The 19,685-nt window shown below is 34.6% G+C and overlaps 1 protein-coding gene across 3 annotated transcripts in view; it reads right to left on the bottom strand.

The window, feature by feature from the left end:
• Nucleotides 1-689: 689 nt before the first annotated feature.
• Eip93F (Ecdysone-induced protein 93F) overlaps nt 690-19,685 on the bottom strand; it is a 237,373-nt gene continuing 218,377 nt past the window's right edge. For all 3 annotated transcript variants that reach the window (XM_070105744.1, XM_014230386.3, XM_014230387.3), the window contains one exon: nt 690-14,332. In XM_070105744.1, coding sequence (XP_069961845.1) covers nt 11,362-14,332 — 2,971 coding nt within the window. In that variant the 3' untranslated portion in view covers nt 690-11,361. The remainder of the gene's footprint in view (nt 14,333-19,685) is intronic.

Here is a 19,685-nt window from a genome sequence, read left to right as displayed (position 1 = left end):
AAAATGTCGAGTGAGTTCTCGGTCGGTTTTTTATAAATTAAAAAGTGGTAAAAATGTAAAGCGAAGTGCTTTTTGTGGTTAATCGATGTATTCGCGTTAATTAATGTATTTTATTTATTTAAAAATTGGCAAAAATAAAGCGATCGTAATTATTTAAAATGTGAAAAATTAAGAAGTGGTAGTGTTCGCGAAGTGCAGTGTAAAAGAATATAAATCGTATGCCAAATAATATAATAAAAGCAGAGTATATAAAATAGGTAGTAATTATTTAAAATGTGGAAAAGATAAAATGTCGAAGTGTTAGTGAAGTCTAATAAAAAAAATCATATGCATAATAATATGGTAAAAGCAGAGTATAGATATTATAATAAGTCAATAAAAGTGCCGGCAATTAAAATTAATTTCAAATGCTAAGTATGCAAAATTATTTGATTCTAAACCGTCAACAACAAAAACGTGTTCACGTGCGAGATATCCGTCTGTGTTTGCTGCTATGTACGCGTATATCCGGTAAGTAATGAGGAACTGCCAACACTGCTTTGCCAACCATGCGCGGTATTACTAGCGCATCTGCATATACGTATGGATATGTACATATACTACTTTATCTGTTGAGCAATTTTTTGTGCAATCGCATTTTAATGCCACCAACGCATTTTTATACTATCTTGCTTAAAATTTTTACAATATTTATGGTTATTGCCAATCCGTTTACTGCTATTGTTGGTTTTTTATTATTACTGTAGTCAATATTATTGACATACATTACATATATTGGTTTTTTTCGACTATTTCATTACAATATTTAAAAATAAAAACAATCGACTGTCGGCTGTATTTATATTAATTTCTTTGATTTGCAATCAATTATTTCTTATATAACATATTAAGTGTTGTTGTTTTATGTTTTTGTGCGTGTGGAGAGGGAAGATTACTATTGTGGCTTTTAGTTTATTTCTTATTTCTGTAAATAACCAATAGTTTTTTGGCTATTTTGCGATTTTTCCAATATTTATATATGTATGTATTTAATACAAGTACAATATATATACTGTGTAGATGGATATATATACAATACACAAAGCATTGCTATATATATTTGGGCTATTGCTCTTTTACACTTATATGATTTGTTTTGTTTTGAAAATAAGCTGTTTTTTATATTGTTTGTTATTGTTTTGCTGTTTGGTTTATTTTTTTTTTTTGTTTCTTTGAGTGTATGCTGTAATTAATTGGTTTGGTTGTTTTTATGCATGTTGTTGCAATGTGCCTTATTACATGATTTTAATTATTGTTTTGTTTATTTGACGGTTTTACTTGGTAGTTCTTGTAATCTTCTCTTCTTGGTATGTGTTTTAGTTTCACAGAGGGCATTAAAAACAAATTTGTTAAATAACGTTTACAAAATGTTTAACTGTAATATTTATGTTTATATGAAAAAATTTGTATGCTGAAATGAAGTACGAAGAAATATTTTTGAAATACTCGCAAAAACCGAAAAATCTTCATTGTTTTTTAGTAGATTTAGCTTTTAAAAGGGTGTGTTTTTGCTGACTATATTCACAAAACCAATTCTTTTTTGTTTTTGCATATAGTTGATTTCAAAAAATTATTATTTTTTATAGTCAGCTGTTATTTTTTGTCTTTTGAAATAATCATTTTACGCGCTTTCGTTTTTCGTCCTTTCTATATGGTTTTCTTTAGCTTAACCGCAACTAAGGAGCTTACCATACGCTTAGTTGGTAAACATAGGTTATTATATAAAATTAATAAATAGTGTTTACAAAAACAACTAAACAAATCAGATCGTAATTACATTTGGTACACGAGGTCATTGCAACATTTTCACTTTTAATATTACAGTTTACTTTGCATTGCATTAAATGCGCTTACAATTTTAACTCGTTTCATTCAAACAAAATATCAAATATAATAGATATCTAAATACAATAGCTTTATTTGTAAAATAGAATGATTAATATTCATTTTATTTGGATTTTTCGTTTATTATGTGTAAAGTATATATAAATTTTTTTGTTTTTTGTTTTTTATAATTATAAATATAGTAAATATAAATATGCATTCTGCCATTCGCTTTTCATAGTCCAGAGGACTTTACGCGCAATGCGAATTTTTTGATTTCAATTTTGCTTAATATATGCAATATTGTTGCTGGTAAATGTCAACAACATAAATTGTAAATTTTAAAAATTATAGCAACATTTCACTTTGTTAAAAAATACAAAAAAGTCCTTTGAGTCCTTTTCTTTCATGTTTCAAAACATTTACACATAAAAAAGCGTTAATAAGTATTAGAGAAAAATATATATTAAACAAAAACATTGCCATAATGTTTCTACTGGAAATTAAGAACGTGCTCACACGCTTAAAGATTTTCACTACTTTAATTCGTTTTTTAAAAAACAATTGCACTATAAATTCAATTTTGTCTATATATACATATAAGCAGCCCATTGCTTCGCCATCTCTGCCTGCTCCACTTCTAACCCTCTCTACACTGTAAAAAAAAGTAATCGGTATGTAAGCATATACTATATTAACAATTAAATAATAGATTATTTCGTGTTGTTGTTGCGCCAGAACGGGTAGGCAGCATAGCAAATGCTCAAACACACAACAATTGATTGGCGTGTAATTTCTTAAAAATTGATATTTCATAAAAAGTAGTAGAAAAATGCTCCCCGCTCAGTACAAATCACCCAAAATACTAAACCATTCCACGCGCAGTATATGTATGTATGTACGTAGAAAAAGTTCTTTGCAATTATGCACTAGCAACTAACTTTTTACTTACTAACAATATTATTTAGTTAAAAATATTTAAGGTTTAAGTTTAAAAAATAAAATAATATGTAAAATTACTCGCGCACTCTCATATGCTGTATGTATGTAAACTATATAAATTTATATATGCATCTGTAGGTCTGTATGTATGTACAAAACTGCGCGTTGACGAAGTGTTTGCAAAGAAAATGGAGACATTTGCGTTTTGTGGCTGCACACCTACAACATTTGATCATTCCTACACACGCAACACTCATGCTCCTCAATTAGCAGCGTTCCACTCTCGCGCTCTCTCTCTCTCTCTCTCTCTCCTACACGTCCTCTCTGCTTACTAACTCTTTACAAATCTAACATTCTATTTAGCATTTTAAAATACAATATTTAAAAATATGGTAGTCAATCTTTTTTCTCTCCGAAAATAAAACACATACCTGAGGGATTTTACATACAATTTGCATTCTCTGCGCGCCTTTAAGCGCTCTCCCATTCAGCCCTAAACGTCCGCGTTTAGACGTTTCTTAACTTAATTATTAAATCAACTGTAGCTTAACTTGTCTTTTAGTCCCAATACTTGTTTGTGTGTGTGTGTGTGTGTTGGTGTTTGTTGCTTCAACTTGTATACCATACGTTTTTGAAATCGGCCGGTAGTTGTCAGAGTCAATAGCGTAGTTCGCGTGTGCGTAAAGAGGTGCACTTTGAAGTAAAGTTCCGTTTCCGGCAAACGAATTTGTTAGCAAATTTGAAATTTGATTTTAATTTTTCGAAATTTGTTTTGTGTAGTTCAAAAATAAGTACTGCTTGTACAAATGTGATTTCGGAAAGTTTGAAAACAAATTTTGAACTCTCTTATAACCCCTCCTGCTTCTCTCACGCTAATTTTTTATTGACCTCTGACTTTTTCTGTATTTTTTAGTATGCTCTCAATTTAGAAAGCTACTATTTCTGCTCAGTTGACTCTTCAATAAGCATAGCTTTAGCGCAACTTTGAGCGCATTTCTGCTGTTTGTTTGTATGTCCGGTATGTTTTTTTTCTAACTTCAACTCAATACAATGCATAATTTTTTGAAATTAAGCAGTGAAATTATATTAATAATTTTTTAAAAAAGTGTTTGTAAATTGTTGCTAATTAGAATGCATTTTTATACAAATTTTTATATTAATTTTTTAAAAATAATTTTCATTTATATTTTATTTTAACTTTTTAATTTAATTTTATATTTGGTTCAATCAAAGTTCTAATTATACATTTGCTGCTAAATTTTCCCTATACGCAAATCTTTTACACAATTTTATATATATATATTTTTTTTACAAATTTTTTTCTTGTTTTATTTTTTGTTTTTACTAACGAACATCATTTCACCATTTATTTTCCAAGTAATTGCACTTTTAATTTTGTTTATGTTGATATTTTTTCTTTTATATTATTGTGTTGTTTTAAATATATTTATAATATATACAACTTTATGTATGTATGTATGTTGGTGTAAACACGTTTTACATAAATTTTTTTGACTTTGTCTTCAAAAAGATTTTCAAAATTAATTTATGTTGGCTCTTTTTGACTGGTGTTTCTGTGCAACTAACGAAAGTTTCTGTTTTTTAATTGATTTTGGGCGCTTTTAGTGGAAAATATTTAAAAGTAAACATACACAGTTAGTATTTTAAGTTGAAATTAAACAATTTTTACACAGCAGACCTTTTTTTCAACATTGAAAATAATTTTTATAGCAAACTTGTTTTATTGTAATTTCAACTCTGCGTCAAAAATTGCTCCAAAATTGTCATGCAAACATACATAGGTTTGTTAATATGTATATTAATGCATATATTTATATATACTTACAATGTACGTGTTACATTTTTTGCTCTACTTTTGGTCTCAAGAGCGTTATTTTGGTTCAAACATTTTGTTATTTTTATAATTTTTTTTTAATTTTATATACTTTCCGTTTATTCTCCTTATTATATTTGCTCAATATTACCCATTTTTATTTCCACTTTTGCAACAGTTTCACACTAATGTCCTTGCAGCAATTATTATATTATATATTTACATATACATATGTAAGTGGCTAATGTGATGTCATATATGTATATTAGTCCCATAACCGGTTGTGTTTTCCTCATTCTTTTGCTTTGACTTTCACGCTTACTTTTAACACTCCTCTTTTCTCATTTTCGCCTTCTCTTTTACTTTCGCTTTTTCTTCATATTTGTTTTCTTCACTTAATACTCAACAGCTTCAATGCCAATTCTCTTGCGATGTTGCTTGAATACTCATTTTTCGCATCAAAAATTTTGGATTATAAATCACAGATAGTGTCTAATGTATGTATGTATTTTTTGTATATATAATAAATATGTTTTTGTGCATGTATGCACTGGTTTGTTTGTGGTAAATTTGAAATATAATAATAATAAAATTACTACATACTCAATAATTACATAAATATATATACTTTTGGTCTCGATCTCGATCAGATCGTGCAGCCTGTCATGGCAACATGTCGTTGAAGGTTAAAAGTTCGACTTTATGCATATGTATTTGTAGGTGTGTGTGGTGTGGTTCGCCGCTAACGCAGTGTGTCCTGTGGTCGAGTTGTCCTGCCTAAAACAATTATTCGCTCAAAATTGTTCGTCAATTGTCAGTTGTCACCTGTTTGTCATATGTAAACACGAAAGTGACAAGCATTTGCTGTCAAAACAAAAAAAAAAATTATTTCTCTTTAATATACGCATATGCATTGGTTTTTACACACAAACGCATTAAATTAATGGCCAAAAGTCAAAAAAGCATTCTGGAAATGTTTACATAACATGTGTTTTATATGCGTTATATATTTGTATGTATGTGCCAGTTATATTTGTGTGTATAAGTGTAGACTTTTAGAAAAATGCCAAAGTCTTTTTTGATTTTCTTAAATATTTTTTGTTTTTTTAATTTTTATTTATATATTTATCTAAATATACGCACATTCAAAAGGATTAATTTTTCTTAGCATTTACTTTAATATATATGTATATATTTTTTGAAACTTGTCTTTATGTTGGTATGTACTGTACGCGTATGTATGTATGTATTTATATTTTATATATAATTTCGACACAAAAATGTTTTACATTTAATTTTCTGTTTTTGTTTGTTTTTGTTTTTGCATTTTACTCAAATATGTATGTATATAGGTATGTATATGCATGCTTGTAAGTATTTATGTATATAAAAAATTGTCTGTGCTTTCACGGTTCCACTACAGTCGCAAGTTTTACGTAGCACACGAATTAATTTGTTTAGGTACATTTAAGTTTTTCTTTTAATATTATTAATATCTACTTTATTATTTTTAAAAATATACATATTTAATTGGGTTAAATTTCTCTCAGTGCCGAAATGTTGCCGGAGTTTATGATAAATAATCAAATGGAAAGCAGTGAAAAATATACATATGTTTAGCTTAGATTGTTTCAAAGCTTGAGGAATGTTTCTTGTATTTATTTCTTTTTTTTAAATAAGTTAAAAATGCATACACAAATATTTAAAAAAAAAGTTTTTGCAAAAATTCATAATTTTTTATGAAAAAAAAATTTTGACTTTTAAATGTATTTTAAATAATTTTACGTCTGAAAATATATATGTGTTGTGAAAATGTACAACTAATATTTTTTCGATTATGTATCATATTACTAAATAATCTAAAAATTTTGTGAATATATTATTTATTAAGTACACTTTTGACTTTAAAGTGTACCTTGAAGAAGTTGAATGCCTCGAAAATGATGTTAAAAAATAAATAAAAGTTCCAAAATTATTTTAGTTAAATTTTAAATCTTACTTCAATAATTAAATTCAATATTTGAAATGAAAACCGAATCGAAAAATTTAAAAAATATTTTATTTGTTATGAAGTTTAATGCCTCGAAAACGATAGCATTTCTTCAAAAAACCAAAAATTTTAAAATTATTTTAGTTATTGTTTTCGAAAAAATGTTAAAGTATTATATTAAATGAACAATTTCGACCCTTAAGTGTACCTTGAAGTTTTAGGTCTCTAAACTGCTAACATTTCTTGAAAAAACCAAAATTTTTGAAATTATTGTAGTAACTATCAGTTTTGAATCTTCACTTGCTTTAAACTTTCAGTTCTTCTAAATAATTTTTTCTTAATTTTTTTTACATGTAAAAACATTTAATTTTTAAATTTAAGAACTGAATTCATGCCCTGCCTGAAACATTCCTCTTTTAAGCTTTTTTTAAAATAAATTTCATTGCCCTAACACACACTAATTATTCCCGAAAAAGTATTTTTTTTTTTAAATTTTTTACTTTTGCGTTTTTACACAAAAATTGTATTTCCAAAGCAGTTAACAGTGAAAACGACATATGTTGATTTATAAATTTTTGGAGTAAGTCCTCAATAATTTACAATTTGTATTGATTGAACTGCTGACTCTCCCTCTCTCTCTCTTTTTCTCTTTCACTTTCACTTTCACTGTGCTATGCAAAATGATGATGTACTGTTATTTTTGAGGTATACTCGACATGAAGACACATACATATCATACATATAAGGTTTTACATACACATACATTTAAATTTTGGATTTTTCTGGCTTAATTATATATATCAGACATGAACTTATACTGTTTCTATGCCAAAACTGGATTTTGTTTTTGTCTTTTACATGATATACGAACACCGAACATTTAATTTTGCATACTTTGTTTTTGTTTAGACTTTTGCTTAGCTTAAGTATATATATTCCGTAGGTACATATATAAATATATAGGTCTGAATATGTGTATGTATGTATATGTATGTGCATAGGTTTGACATATTTTTTTTACATATGTTTTTTGTATTTAACACCGAAAGTTATTTTTTTAAATATAATTTCACCTTAATCTGTTGACCACTAATTTTAATCTTCATAATTTCATTAAAAATGTTTTTAGTTTAATTTAAAATTAAATTAAAAATTGAGTGTGTGTTTGGCTTTTTGTTAATTTGGGTAGGCAAATTAAATTATTTTTTCTATATTTCGGCAAAAAAAAATATTTTATTTTGTGTTTTTTAATCATTCATTACGTTTGACTAATTCTTTTTTAGCGTGTAATTTAATATTTGAATATTTTTTCTAAGCAATTTTAGCATTTTAAATTTTTAATATTCCCTTTAAATTGTTTTTGTGTTTTTTCTTTGATCTTTTTGTAAATGTGAAGGCAGCTTTGTTTATTGATTTCCGTCTCGAGGATTTCTGAAATGTTCTGAATATTATTTTCTTGATAATTTACTTTTCTCGATAGTTTATTAATTTAAAAAGATTTTACTAAAAAAATCTACGGAAATAAATATTGAAATAATTTTCAGTAAATATGGTTACGACCTTTCGAGCATTCGCTTCATTTGTGCAACATATTTTTCATAAACAAATTTTTCCAGATTGTTTTTTATGTATCGAAAATTTCCAGGGTGCCACAAACGAAACAATGCTCCAAAAGCCTTTTTTAGTTGTATGTGAAGCTTTCTTTATTGCTGTTTTAAGTTGAGTTTGCGTATATAGTCTATTGTTGTGGAGTTCTGTTGTAGGTTATGGGTATGTAACTGCGTTTCTGACCTGTAATGGACTATCTTGTTTATTGCATTGTTGTTGCTCGTATTTGTATTTATGTAACTATATGTAACTATTGTCAAGTAATGTTGGTTCCAAGTCGTTTAGGTTTCGAAAAAGTTTAGATTGTGTATTTCGCATAATATTTTTAAAAAGTGTTCCCAGTTTTAGGCACAAAAGTTTAATACGAAGTTATTTGTGCAGGGTTTCTTGAATTTTTGTCGATATGACCTGAACCTTTTAGTGAAATAATCTAGAGTTTGAATATTGAAAGTCAGAAAGTTGTATGTTCAGACAAAGTTACTGAGTTGCAAAGTTCGAAAAATGTTCTTTTATCTTTTGAAACACGATAGTCTTCACTATATATATATTAACGATTTATTTCACTTTATCTTATATAGAGGAAATTTGGCCTAGATATCGTTTTGGAGCAAATTTCTATTATTCAAATATTTTCCAAGGCCTGAAAATGACGTTTCGTTTTTTCAAGTTTTCTGCTTACCGATTCTTGAACTCTTTTCAGTGAAAGAAATTTTTCTAGTCATTGATTTATAATTGGACTTAAGTTTTTGGTGAGACGAGGTGTTTCACATCAAGTTCTACCCTTTTCGAAATAATCATGCATGAATAACTGTTATATACCTTGGTATATACATATATCATGAAGTTCTTCGAAATACTTGTATATCACTCAGAAAACGTTGAAACATATATTTGTGTGAAAGTTACAAAGATTTTCACTTTCACTTATTTACCATATATGATCAAGAAGTTCTGAAATGTTTAAAGTGTCTTCAGATTTTTTCAAGCATCTCAATTTCATTACTTGGGAGTATGCGCAATTCTTCTAACCTTAAACATATTTAAAACAAAAACGTTGATTTCTTTTACGTTTCTCCACTCTTTCTGCGCCCTTTCCACTTGGAACAACATTACGGTTTTGTTAGTTGCTTTTACGGAGTTGTTGTTGTATGTGTATGTATTTTCTTCTATTATTTATAATTGTTTATTGCTTATTGTTGTTGCTGTTGCTGTTGTTGCTGCTTGCCTGTTGCTATTACGGTTATTGCTGCGTTTGAGACTGCGTGTTGTTGGTTGTTTTGCTGTAGTTTTGTTGTTGTATTGGCTGTTTGATATTGTTGCAGTTGCTGGTTGCATCTGCGCTGTTGCATTCATTCTTATAACTGTTGTCTGGTATTATTGTTTGTTGTTGTTGCTGTTGCATATGGTTTTTTGATCGGATCAGATTGGTTGTACAAGTCAAGCTATCCTGTTGTTGGTTGTATTTGCATTCTGTCTATTTGCTGGTGTGTGTTTTAGAAATTCTCTTATTCGTTTGTAATGGAAATCAAAATGAATTTCGAAAACTAAAAAAATGAAATTGTTTTAAGTTTGCATATTTTGCGCGAAACTTTGCTCTCTTCGCAAATGTTTTCAACTGTTTTATTGTTGTTGTAATATGCTTTGCTGTTACTTAAAGACATGTTAGCTTGATTTTGGTTTTGTTTATTTGTATTTATGTTTTCACTGTTGCTTTTTTGTTTTGTTTTCGCTTTTAATTTTAGTTTTTATTTTGCTTATTTAATTTCTCTTTTATATTATTTTTATATTTTTATATATTTTTTTGGTTTTGTTTTGTGTGTTTTGATTTAGCTTTTGTATTATTATTTTATTTCGGTTTGCTGTTTTATTACTAACTTTATTATTTTTTGTTTTTTTTTTGTTTTTGCTTTGCTTTGTTTGCATGTAGTTAGCTACATTTGTTTGTTTGTTTGTACAAGGAGAGCCTATTTGTCGATTGTCAGAAAACGAAACAGAAAAATTTCAGTATCTTGTTGTTGTTGTTTCTTTTTGTTTTTGTTTTATCATACAAAGATTCTTCTCTGTTTAATATATATATCTATGATCTCTGCAACTGATATATTATGTTGTTTTTGTTGTCATACTATTACTAATTTTTTTTTTTATTGTTAGATTGTATAATTATTTAATTATGTTTACTGTTACCTATTTACTTTGCCTTTGTGTTAGTTTAGTGTTGATTTTTACTATACTTTTACTTAGATGTATGTATGTATGTGTATTATCGCTTGTTCACATTTTCAATTATTTACTTCGTTTATTCACCGTCTTCCATTCTCCGTTAGCCATTATTTATTTGCTGTTTTTGGTTTTTTACGCCCACTCGCCCTTTAGTTTACTTTTCTTTACTTTGATTTTCTTTCTTATTATTTATAAATACATACATGCGTTTCCTGGCTAAATGCACACACATATATATATTTATATGTATTACAGCTATTGTATATATTAATTAATTAAAATTTGTTTTTGTTTCTTCTTTACACCTTATGTTCTTCATTTGTCTGCCTGTTTGTTGTGTGGGTATAAACTGTACATATCATTCATACACATATGTCTATATACTCGAGTGTTGCCCCTCTCTGTTTTGTATGTACGCGTGTGTACATACATAATTCCTCCTATATAGATTAGCATATTATATACTTGTTCATACATACTAATTGTTTGTATGTCTGCATGTGTGTGGTTGTTAGGTAATTATATACTAAGAGCTTAAACCCTCACTTCAATTTTGACTAAGCTTATTTTGAACCGATTACCGTTAGCGACCGGCGATCGGCGATCCTGATCTCTGAACGCAGATCCCAACTAACGCCCTGCATAGTGAGTGCCACTAGTTCCAGTTTCTTTCGCCAAATTTTCTTTCTTTCTAGGATGCTTGCAGATCCACGGTATGCCGCTGTACTGCTATGCCCATTCAATTTGGATTCAAGGTAGATTTGTACGCCTGTCGGTGCCATTTGACTCTACGCCCATTTACTGCGCCTACAATCAGCACCATGATTAATTGCCCCTCCCGTAACTCGTTAGCGTTTTAGTACCGCTGATGTAACGGCATGCCGTATTGCCAGATCATTCATCTCTATAAGTGCTCTTCGCTCTCCTGCTCGGCCTTAATTTGCGCCAACTTTTCTTGTAGTATGGATGTGCTGCCCAACGTGGGCGGCGCGTGTCCGAATTCTAGCGGTGGTTCCACTTTTGGCAGCATACTACTCATTGTCGCACTGCCGCCATTGCCATTAAGATCGGCGGTCAGTTTATTGCCGTTGTTGTGATTGGCCATGAGCTCGCTGGGTATGCTACTGGTATCGGTTTCGGCGGAGTCGTGGGAGGTTAAGCGGCTGCGGCTGCGACTGTGTTGTTGGTGGTGCAAGTGCGGATGCTGGAGGTGCAACTCATTATTGCCGATGTAACTACCTTTGCTGTTGTTATTGTTATTGTGCTCGTAGCTACTTTCGTCGTTGCCGCTGCGTGAGGCGTCGTCGTCATCGTCGTCGCCACTACTGTGTGGCGGACTACCGCGTTCACGCTTGATTTCGGTATATGCAAGCGGACTGGCGGCGCGTTTAGCGCGTAGACTGCTCATAGCGTTGGGTGAGCGATGATCGTTAGTGTTGTTGCCAACATATGGCGGTAATGCACTTTTCTTGACCAACAAGTGGTCGAGTAGTGCGCCACCGGTGCTGGAACTGTTTGGCGGTCCCACGTCAGTGCTTTTGCGATCGAGCGTTTTCCGTATGATGCCGTCGAGTATTGAGGAACCATTGGCGCCAGCACTTTCATATAAATTCTCGGCAAGCTCACGCGCACTCTTCATATTGAGTGTATGACTTGTCGCTGCAGACAATGGACTGGCAATAGGACTGGGGCTGTTGGCGTTTGAAGGCGTGCCGGCCGATGTGCTGCCAACGCCACGTAGCGTTTCTTCGGTGTAACGTTGTGCCGCGCTGGCGCTTTGCGCCGCCACTGCATTGCGATTGAATTCCATATGCATTTGGCTAAAGGCTACAGCTGGCGAGGGATTCCAAAATAAATGTGCCGGATATTGGATGGGATCGAAGAGCGGCAATTTCATGCCGTTCGGTGCGCTGGTTGGGAATGCGGCCGCCGCTGAGTTACTATTGCCCTTATGCGCTTCATTGAGCTTGGAATTGACATTACTGTTGCCAGCGTTGCCCAACTTGATTTTGTTCAGATTGTTGTGATGACCAGGAATGTTAGAGTTTGATTTACCCGTTGTCGTGCTGCTGCTACCATCTAGTCCGGGTTGTGGCTTGGGCTCACGTTTACGCGGCCGCATTAAATGCCGCTCTTTCACTTTGTACTCAAGTGTTGAATGTGGCACACCGAAGTAGCTGCCCGCACGATGCACCGACATCTCGCCGCGCTGCACAGCGCGCACTGCTTCGATTAAGCTATCGCGGTCATAGTTGCGGTACTTGCCACGTTTTGGTCGGGTACCTTTACCGGCGGCAAGCGCTGCTGCCTCTTGGCGACTTAGATGGTGTGGCAGATGATGATGCATGTGCGCCTGATGATAGCCATGTGAGTTGTGCGTGCTGCTACTGCTACCAGCCACACTGGATCCAGCCAAGACATTGGGTGCAGCACCAAACCGTGTTGTATCGGTACCACCTATATTCTTCACCACCGATATTGTCGGTTTCTTATGATCCGTACTACTGCCGCTATTGTTGTTAGTTGAGCGCTCCATATCCAAGCACAAGCCCAGCATTGGCGCTGAAGCCGCAGCAACAGCGGCAGCGGCGGCATGCGCGTCCTGATTGGCTTGCTCGTTCATAGTGCGGTGAATGCCATGTGCGATCATATCGCGAAAACTGAACGACGGTGGTGATTGGCGGTGCTGCATTAATGGCGGTGAAATGACAGATAGGTCATTATTGCTCTGACGACCGACAGATGCGGCGGTGCCATTATTGCTAGCGGCCGCCACAGCAGCAGCCAACATAGAGTTGGCGATGCGTGGTGAGGGCGCGGAATGCGGACTATCGCCGTTGGGATTTGGCATAGAGTTGGCGGTGGAATTGTTGCACAGCAAGGATGGCGAGCATGAGGCGCGTGCAGCAGCCGATGTGGGCGTCGGCGTGCCTGCCACTGGCTTATAGGACGGAATCTTAAGAATCGACGCTGCCAGATCGTCACCAATCGGCTCGTGATGGTCCAACGAACTCGTGGTCTCTGGTGTATCTGATTTGGGCAAGCGCTGTGCCGCATATGCTGACGTGTGTTGTTGCAGCTTTTGCGCCAACAACGATTGATCCATTATATTGGGCTTGCCATTGCTGAAAAGACCCTCCACACTTAAGTCACCCGCGGTATGTGTTTCCAACATATCCTTCAAATTGGCCACCAAATCACGCAGCGTAACCGGCTGATCGGCACGTTGCTGCAAAGCGCCAAAGCTGGTGAGCGTAAAAAGGAATGCCTGCAAAATCGCTAATGTGGGATCAAGACCAGCCGCTGGCGGCGATTGCTGCGGCTGTGGTGTAGCGCTGCTCGACGGTGTACCGGTGTCACATTTAGCGCCATCTACGTACATTGCGTTCGGTTTTGGTGACAAATCGCTGCAATTGCCGACATCATTGGTGCCATCACGTCGCCCCGCATCACCGGTGCCATTATTCACACAATATTTACGCAGAGAATGCGTCGCGTTCAGCCGGTTGGCGAGCTCTTCCAGTGCAGTGTGTGTGGCGGTTTCTGGTTGTGGTGTTGAAGCATTACTCCCATGGCCGACAGTTATGCCTGCATTGCCATCGGCAGTGTTGCATTCATCGCCGGACATATCCTTGTCCAAGTCCATGCCGTGTAAGAGCGCGTTGGCGAGGTGTACATTGGCACGTTTGCCACTCACTCCGGCGCGATTGGGTCTGGCGCGTCCCGGGCTCGTGCTCGAACTGCCGGCGTATTGGTCTGACGGTTTACGTGTGTTATACTTTCCGCTGAGAAATTCTTGTACGGCGCTGCTCAGCGCATCATCGGTGCAGGGGCGACGTGAAGAGAGTGTGGGCGTGGCACGCATTGTCTTGGAGCTGAAAAATAATAGAGTAGATATTTTAATTTTAACGCTATTTGCGGGTTTGTAGCTGAAAGTGATGTTCTATCTGTTGTATTTGCGTTTATATTGCATAATTTTTTTTTGGAAAACTAACATAACTTTTGGCAAATTCTAAAAGATGCTTTTCTAATGAAATTGCAAGTTTATATCAAAGAAATCTAGTGCGATTTCCGCTAAAAAAGCTTAATTTCAAGTAGATCTGTAGAAGTAAACTTCACCGCATTCAATTCAACGAACCTCTCAGAGCTAACTGTAATTCTCAACTGCGTTGTAAGCAAAAACAAAATTATTCATACGATTTGGCAGCAATTTTACAACCGCATATAAATTAAATATTTCGTTTTGATTGAAATTGTTGCAATTTAAATTTATTGCAAATGTTTATCAATTTATGACGAATAAACTGCAACAGTAACAACCACAACGAAAAATATTATAAATAAAATTACACAAAAATTGGCACACTGAACCTTCTCATTGTCAATACACTTATCAGGCGATGCAATAGCCAGCCAACATAAGCGACAAAAACAAAAGCAACGCGAAAACGGAAAGGCGAATTTCGTAAATTCATTGTGTATGTACATGTGTGTGTGTACGACACATAACAACATTGATAACGATATTTGGAAACAAATTTAGCTCAATCGCGTCTGCCGAGTCAAGAACGGAAGCAGATTTGCCAGTGCTGACGAAGTGAGTTACATAAACGATCGACGCTGGACTCGTATGCGACATATACATATGTAAATAACTATAACACATATGCGTAGATATGTGTGCTCATCAACTTATATCATTTTGAAATCAGGTTTTTGAAATAACGCCCGTTAATCTTATCAGGTATTGTTGAAGACTTATTTCTTCGACGAATTTCGCTGTGTTTATGCAATATCAATAAATCAATGCTTGATAACATATGCTTCGGTATATATAATATATGTACATATGTATCTATATAGTTAGGTGTTTGTATGCTTTTGCAAAATATATACGTGCAATCGTTACTCAATAGTGTTGTAAGTGGAAGTTTGTTAATTATTTTATTGTCATTTCATAGTTCGGGGATTTCCCAATTACAGTCGGTATTGTTGTAATATGATGAGTGTTTTAATGTGATAAGTATATAAAACCAAATAATTATAAATATTTTTACTTTGAACCAAGAATTTGTGACACGCAGAAGGAAACCTCAGAGACCCTATAAATATCTATATATTTACGTAAACGATCAGCGTCATTTGTGTCGGAACCGCCGATATAGGACAATTATAGCTAACGTTTTCCAAGCAAACTGAACGATCATATTCAAATTCTTGTGAAAGGTATTATTGCTTTGATGCAACAGAGGTGCTCACGCTTTTTCTTGCTTTTATTAAGTATACTACCGAGAAGGATCTCCGAAAAAAATGCTTGGTGGTGAAAAAGATTTTTCTACTTAAAATTATCTCAAACCCAAAAACCAAAATAAAAAAAATTTTATAATTGCTATTGTTGGATACAGGTAATAATTGAAGGACTCGTCAAATTTGGATTTTTCACAAAACGGCAATGACAAAGTGACGGCTTGAAAAAAAAGTAGATTTTTGTTAAAAAGCTTACATTTCAGAGTTGCTTAAAATCGAAATTGTTATGAAAAATCGTATTCCATATCATTCAAATATCTACATCTAAAAACCTCGTGTGAAAATTACAAGTCGATCGGTCAAGCCGTTTTTGAGACATTTTTTAAATTTAAAAGTGGATATAACTCCTTAACCTCAAACTATTGCAAACAACTGAAATTTTGCCAAAACTGACTCCAAAGTAAATTGAATGGGAATACAAGTCGCAGGACCCTAATTGACTCCATTAGCAAATTTTTTGCTCGTTTAAAGAAAAAATCACTTAATTGACTCAATTATGGACTTGTTTTCAAGGGATGTAGATAATGAAATTTGAGACTTTGGTTTTGTTGTCAGACTCTTTCTGCCTATTTTCATTTTCTCGCAACATTAATCTAGCAAAACTTCAACTTACTATTCCTTGAGCGTGCCGTCCAATTTAACCTCATTTTCACTTTATCAGCTTCAATATAACTATTGTTTAAAAATTTTCCCTATCAAGTCATAACTATGTATTTAGTTGTTGTTGCGCGACACGATTAATTGGCAATATTTTGCAAAAATTTGCATGCAACTAAATTAATTGCGCCAATATTTGTTAAGCGAACATGAAAATAATGACAGCTGTCCCCAAGGGGTCTGCCAACAGCCGGCTATTTGCAACCCGTTACGCCCCGAGCGACCGTCTTGTCTTGACAGTGCCTGCGTACTTAACTCAAGTTCAGACTAGCAAAGCAGTCAGAGCGCCAGCCATCAGCCACTAGCTAACGGCGCTTGCAACAATTTGTCTGCTTTTGTGTCCTCCACTTTGTGTCTGTGCTTTAAAGACAACGAACGCGCGGCTAAAATAATGGGTACACCTACAAACATACATACGCCTGCTAGATACACATCCTCATTTTCGGCCCACCACCCCCATTACCTACACTGGCATCATCTTGTCCTGTCGGGCTGCTTGCCTCAAATTAATTTTTACGAGGACACAATCAAAAAGCTCTTCACAAAAAAATCTGACGTTGCAAATTTGGTTTTTCGAGCGTTTATTATCATGTATACTTTTTGTGTATGCCAGCGTGTAGCTGTCTCTGTGTGTGTTTATATGTGAAGCGTTGCAGCGCCGCAACTGCAGTCGGTATTTTGTTCGTAGGGAAGGTCGGAAGTCTGTTGTAATAAGCGTCCGTGATGAGGGAGGTGTGCGGCGGGACGCGAACTTGGTTTGGCTGAACTGCCAGCGGTACATTGGCCGGGTGGCGCGTGAGCAGTGTGAAACGTGCGGCGAGGTTACGCTCTTCACACTGCGCACCAGACAGAAATGAGTGCATCATATCGATCGGTTTTTTACCACTTTTTTCTTTCTATGCATTTTTAACGCAACACTTTTTTTCGCACACTCGTGCTGGCATAATGATTCGTTTGCTTGTTCGTGCATTCGCTCATTCGGCGGTTCGTTTCATTTCGCTGCCAGCGCCACCCCGCACCAACACGCCCGCCTGTACTTAGTGACTACACTGTTTTACCGTTGCGACTTTTTTCGTGTGCACATTTTTACGTAATTTTCATTTTGACTTTCGTTTACGAAAAATTTTGCAAAAACCAGGCAACATTACAGCACGCTGCGCGCTTCTCCCACTCGTCTCGCCACACGCTTCGACTTCATAACTGAAACGCAAGCATTTTTATTTCGTTTTTTTTCCACAGTTTTTGTCATTTGAATGAGGACAACTGCTGGCGCGAGTTGGGCGGTGGGCGTTGCGCGTTGGTGAATGTTGGGCGCCGTGGGTTTACATGGCGTATGAGTGTTAAATTTTGCGCGGCAAGGAGTGTTGCATGCTTTTTAGCATTTTGCACATATGTAGGTGTGTGTGCGCTTGTGTTTGTCTTCGTGTGAATAAGGTGCAGGATTTGGCGGCAGGTAGACGCTCGGGACAACGCGCAGCCACGCAGACATAGCCGCGTATTTGGGCGTCGCGTGTGAGCGAATGCACATGAACAACCGCAGTCGGGCGACGCCGCGCCGCAACACAAAGTGGCCCAAAGTGAGCGAGATGGAAAAACGTACAAAAAAGCCAAACCGCCCGCTTTTGATGCTTAAATACACGAAAAACTGCATATCTGTCCAAATTATGGTGAAATGACATACACGCACCACACACAAGCACGCATACCCACGCGTTGCGCCGTGTGCGTGTAAGGCAATGTAAACATACGCATGAGAGTGTAAATAGCACAAACAAACACATGCTCATCAACTTTATGCGTTTTTTTTTTTTAAATTAAATTACAGTCATTGCGGCGCAGAAAAAAATCTGCAACACAAAAATGCGTCGAATTGCAACAGTTGCGGGGTGCAGCGAGGAATGTGCTTGTAGGCGTGTTTGTCAGCGAAAGGTTTGTTAACAACAGTCATATGTAGCCAACGCATTTTATTAGTGAGAAATGAAATTAAACAATACCATGTACAGTTGTACGAAGGTGTAGCAGGACTGCGCGGAAATAAGCGAATTTAAAGAAGTTTATTAAGCTAAAATAAAAATAAAATAAATTTTATGAAAAAAGGAAAATTAAGTAAAATATTGTAAGAATATATTGGCGCTGATGACCTAACTTTTAGTTGATTGGGAGCTTAAAGCTTATTAACAGTCGGTAGAGCGGAAAGTCGTATTAAGGGGTTAGTTAATTAAGGAAAATTAATATCTAGTGGTAAAAAAAAATTCTAGTATGCATCTATTAACAGTCGATTGAGATTTTATAGGATCCTCCCGTACAGATACATTAAGATTTAAGGCACATATTGGAAATGAGGAGTAACTGGGCTAAGAATTTTTTATTTTAATTAATAGGCACCAATGCTGAATATTATACCTACCATCGTTTATTATCATATTTGTGTACCGATAAATCATTAATGTTAAATTCAAGACTGATTGAGATGGATCTCTAGGCCAAACTCGAAACAGAAGACTTTGCTTATGTAGATTTTTCGACAGATTTTAGTTATCGCTACACAAAAACTCACACTAAGGAGCGAAACATGAGTCTATTGTGGTCATGAAAAGGAATCTTTGTTTAAATTTTTGTCGAATTACATATGTATACTTTCCATATCGAACCCCCATCACCTTCGACGTTGAGACTCTCGATGATAAAACGATTCGTCGTATATATAGTATTCATAAGCAGATTTTATACTCAGACCGTAAGCGTAATATGTCATTTAACTATTGTAAATTAATCAATCAAATAGAACGAATTTTTTAACTGGGAACTAGGCATGGCCGCGAAATTTCCGGTTCAACACGACTCTCGATAATATTAACGAAATTTCGAGGAAGAACTGGTTTGGTAAGCATTTCATCATGCTTAGGGCGAGAACAAACAAATTTTCGAAAAAAGTGACAAAAAAACGTGACTTAAAAAAATTAAATTAAGCATTTTTTTTTATTATTTTTGGGAAACTATACCAAACATATGCTTATACAGTAACTTGTTAAGAAAAATCAAAAGTTTCAAGCCCCATCTAGCAAGAATGAGCTAGTATTTTCAGCTTTAAATAAAGGTGTCGAATAGTGTAGAGCAGGTTCACACGAGAAAAACTTTAAGAAAATAAGTTTTAACTAAGGAAAGTAAAAAAAGCTTTGATGATGGATAGGTGCGGAACTTAAAATTTAAAGTTTAGACGAGGGGGATAGGTATATAAATGTTCCAGCTCAATTCGTTAAATTG

The sequence above is a fragment of the Bactrocera oleae genome, chromosome 2 (assembly GCF_042242935.1).
Source record: "Bactrocera oleae isolate idBacOlea1 chromosome 2, idBacOlea1, whole genome shotgun sequence".
NCBI classification, from domain to species: domain Eukaryota; kingdom Metazoa; phylum Arthropoda; class Insecta; order Diptera; family Tephritidae; genus Bactrocera; species Bactrocera oleae.
Note: the sequence above shows the minus strand (reverse complement) of the source record. Positions and strands in the feature narration are given on the sequence as shown.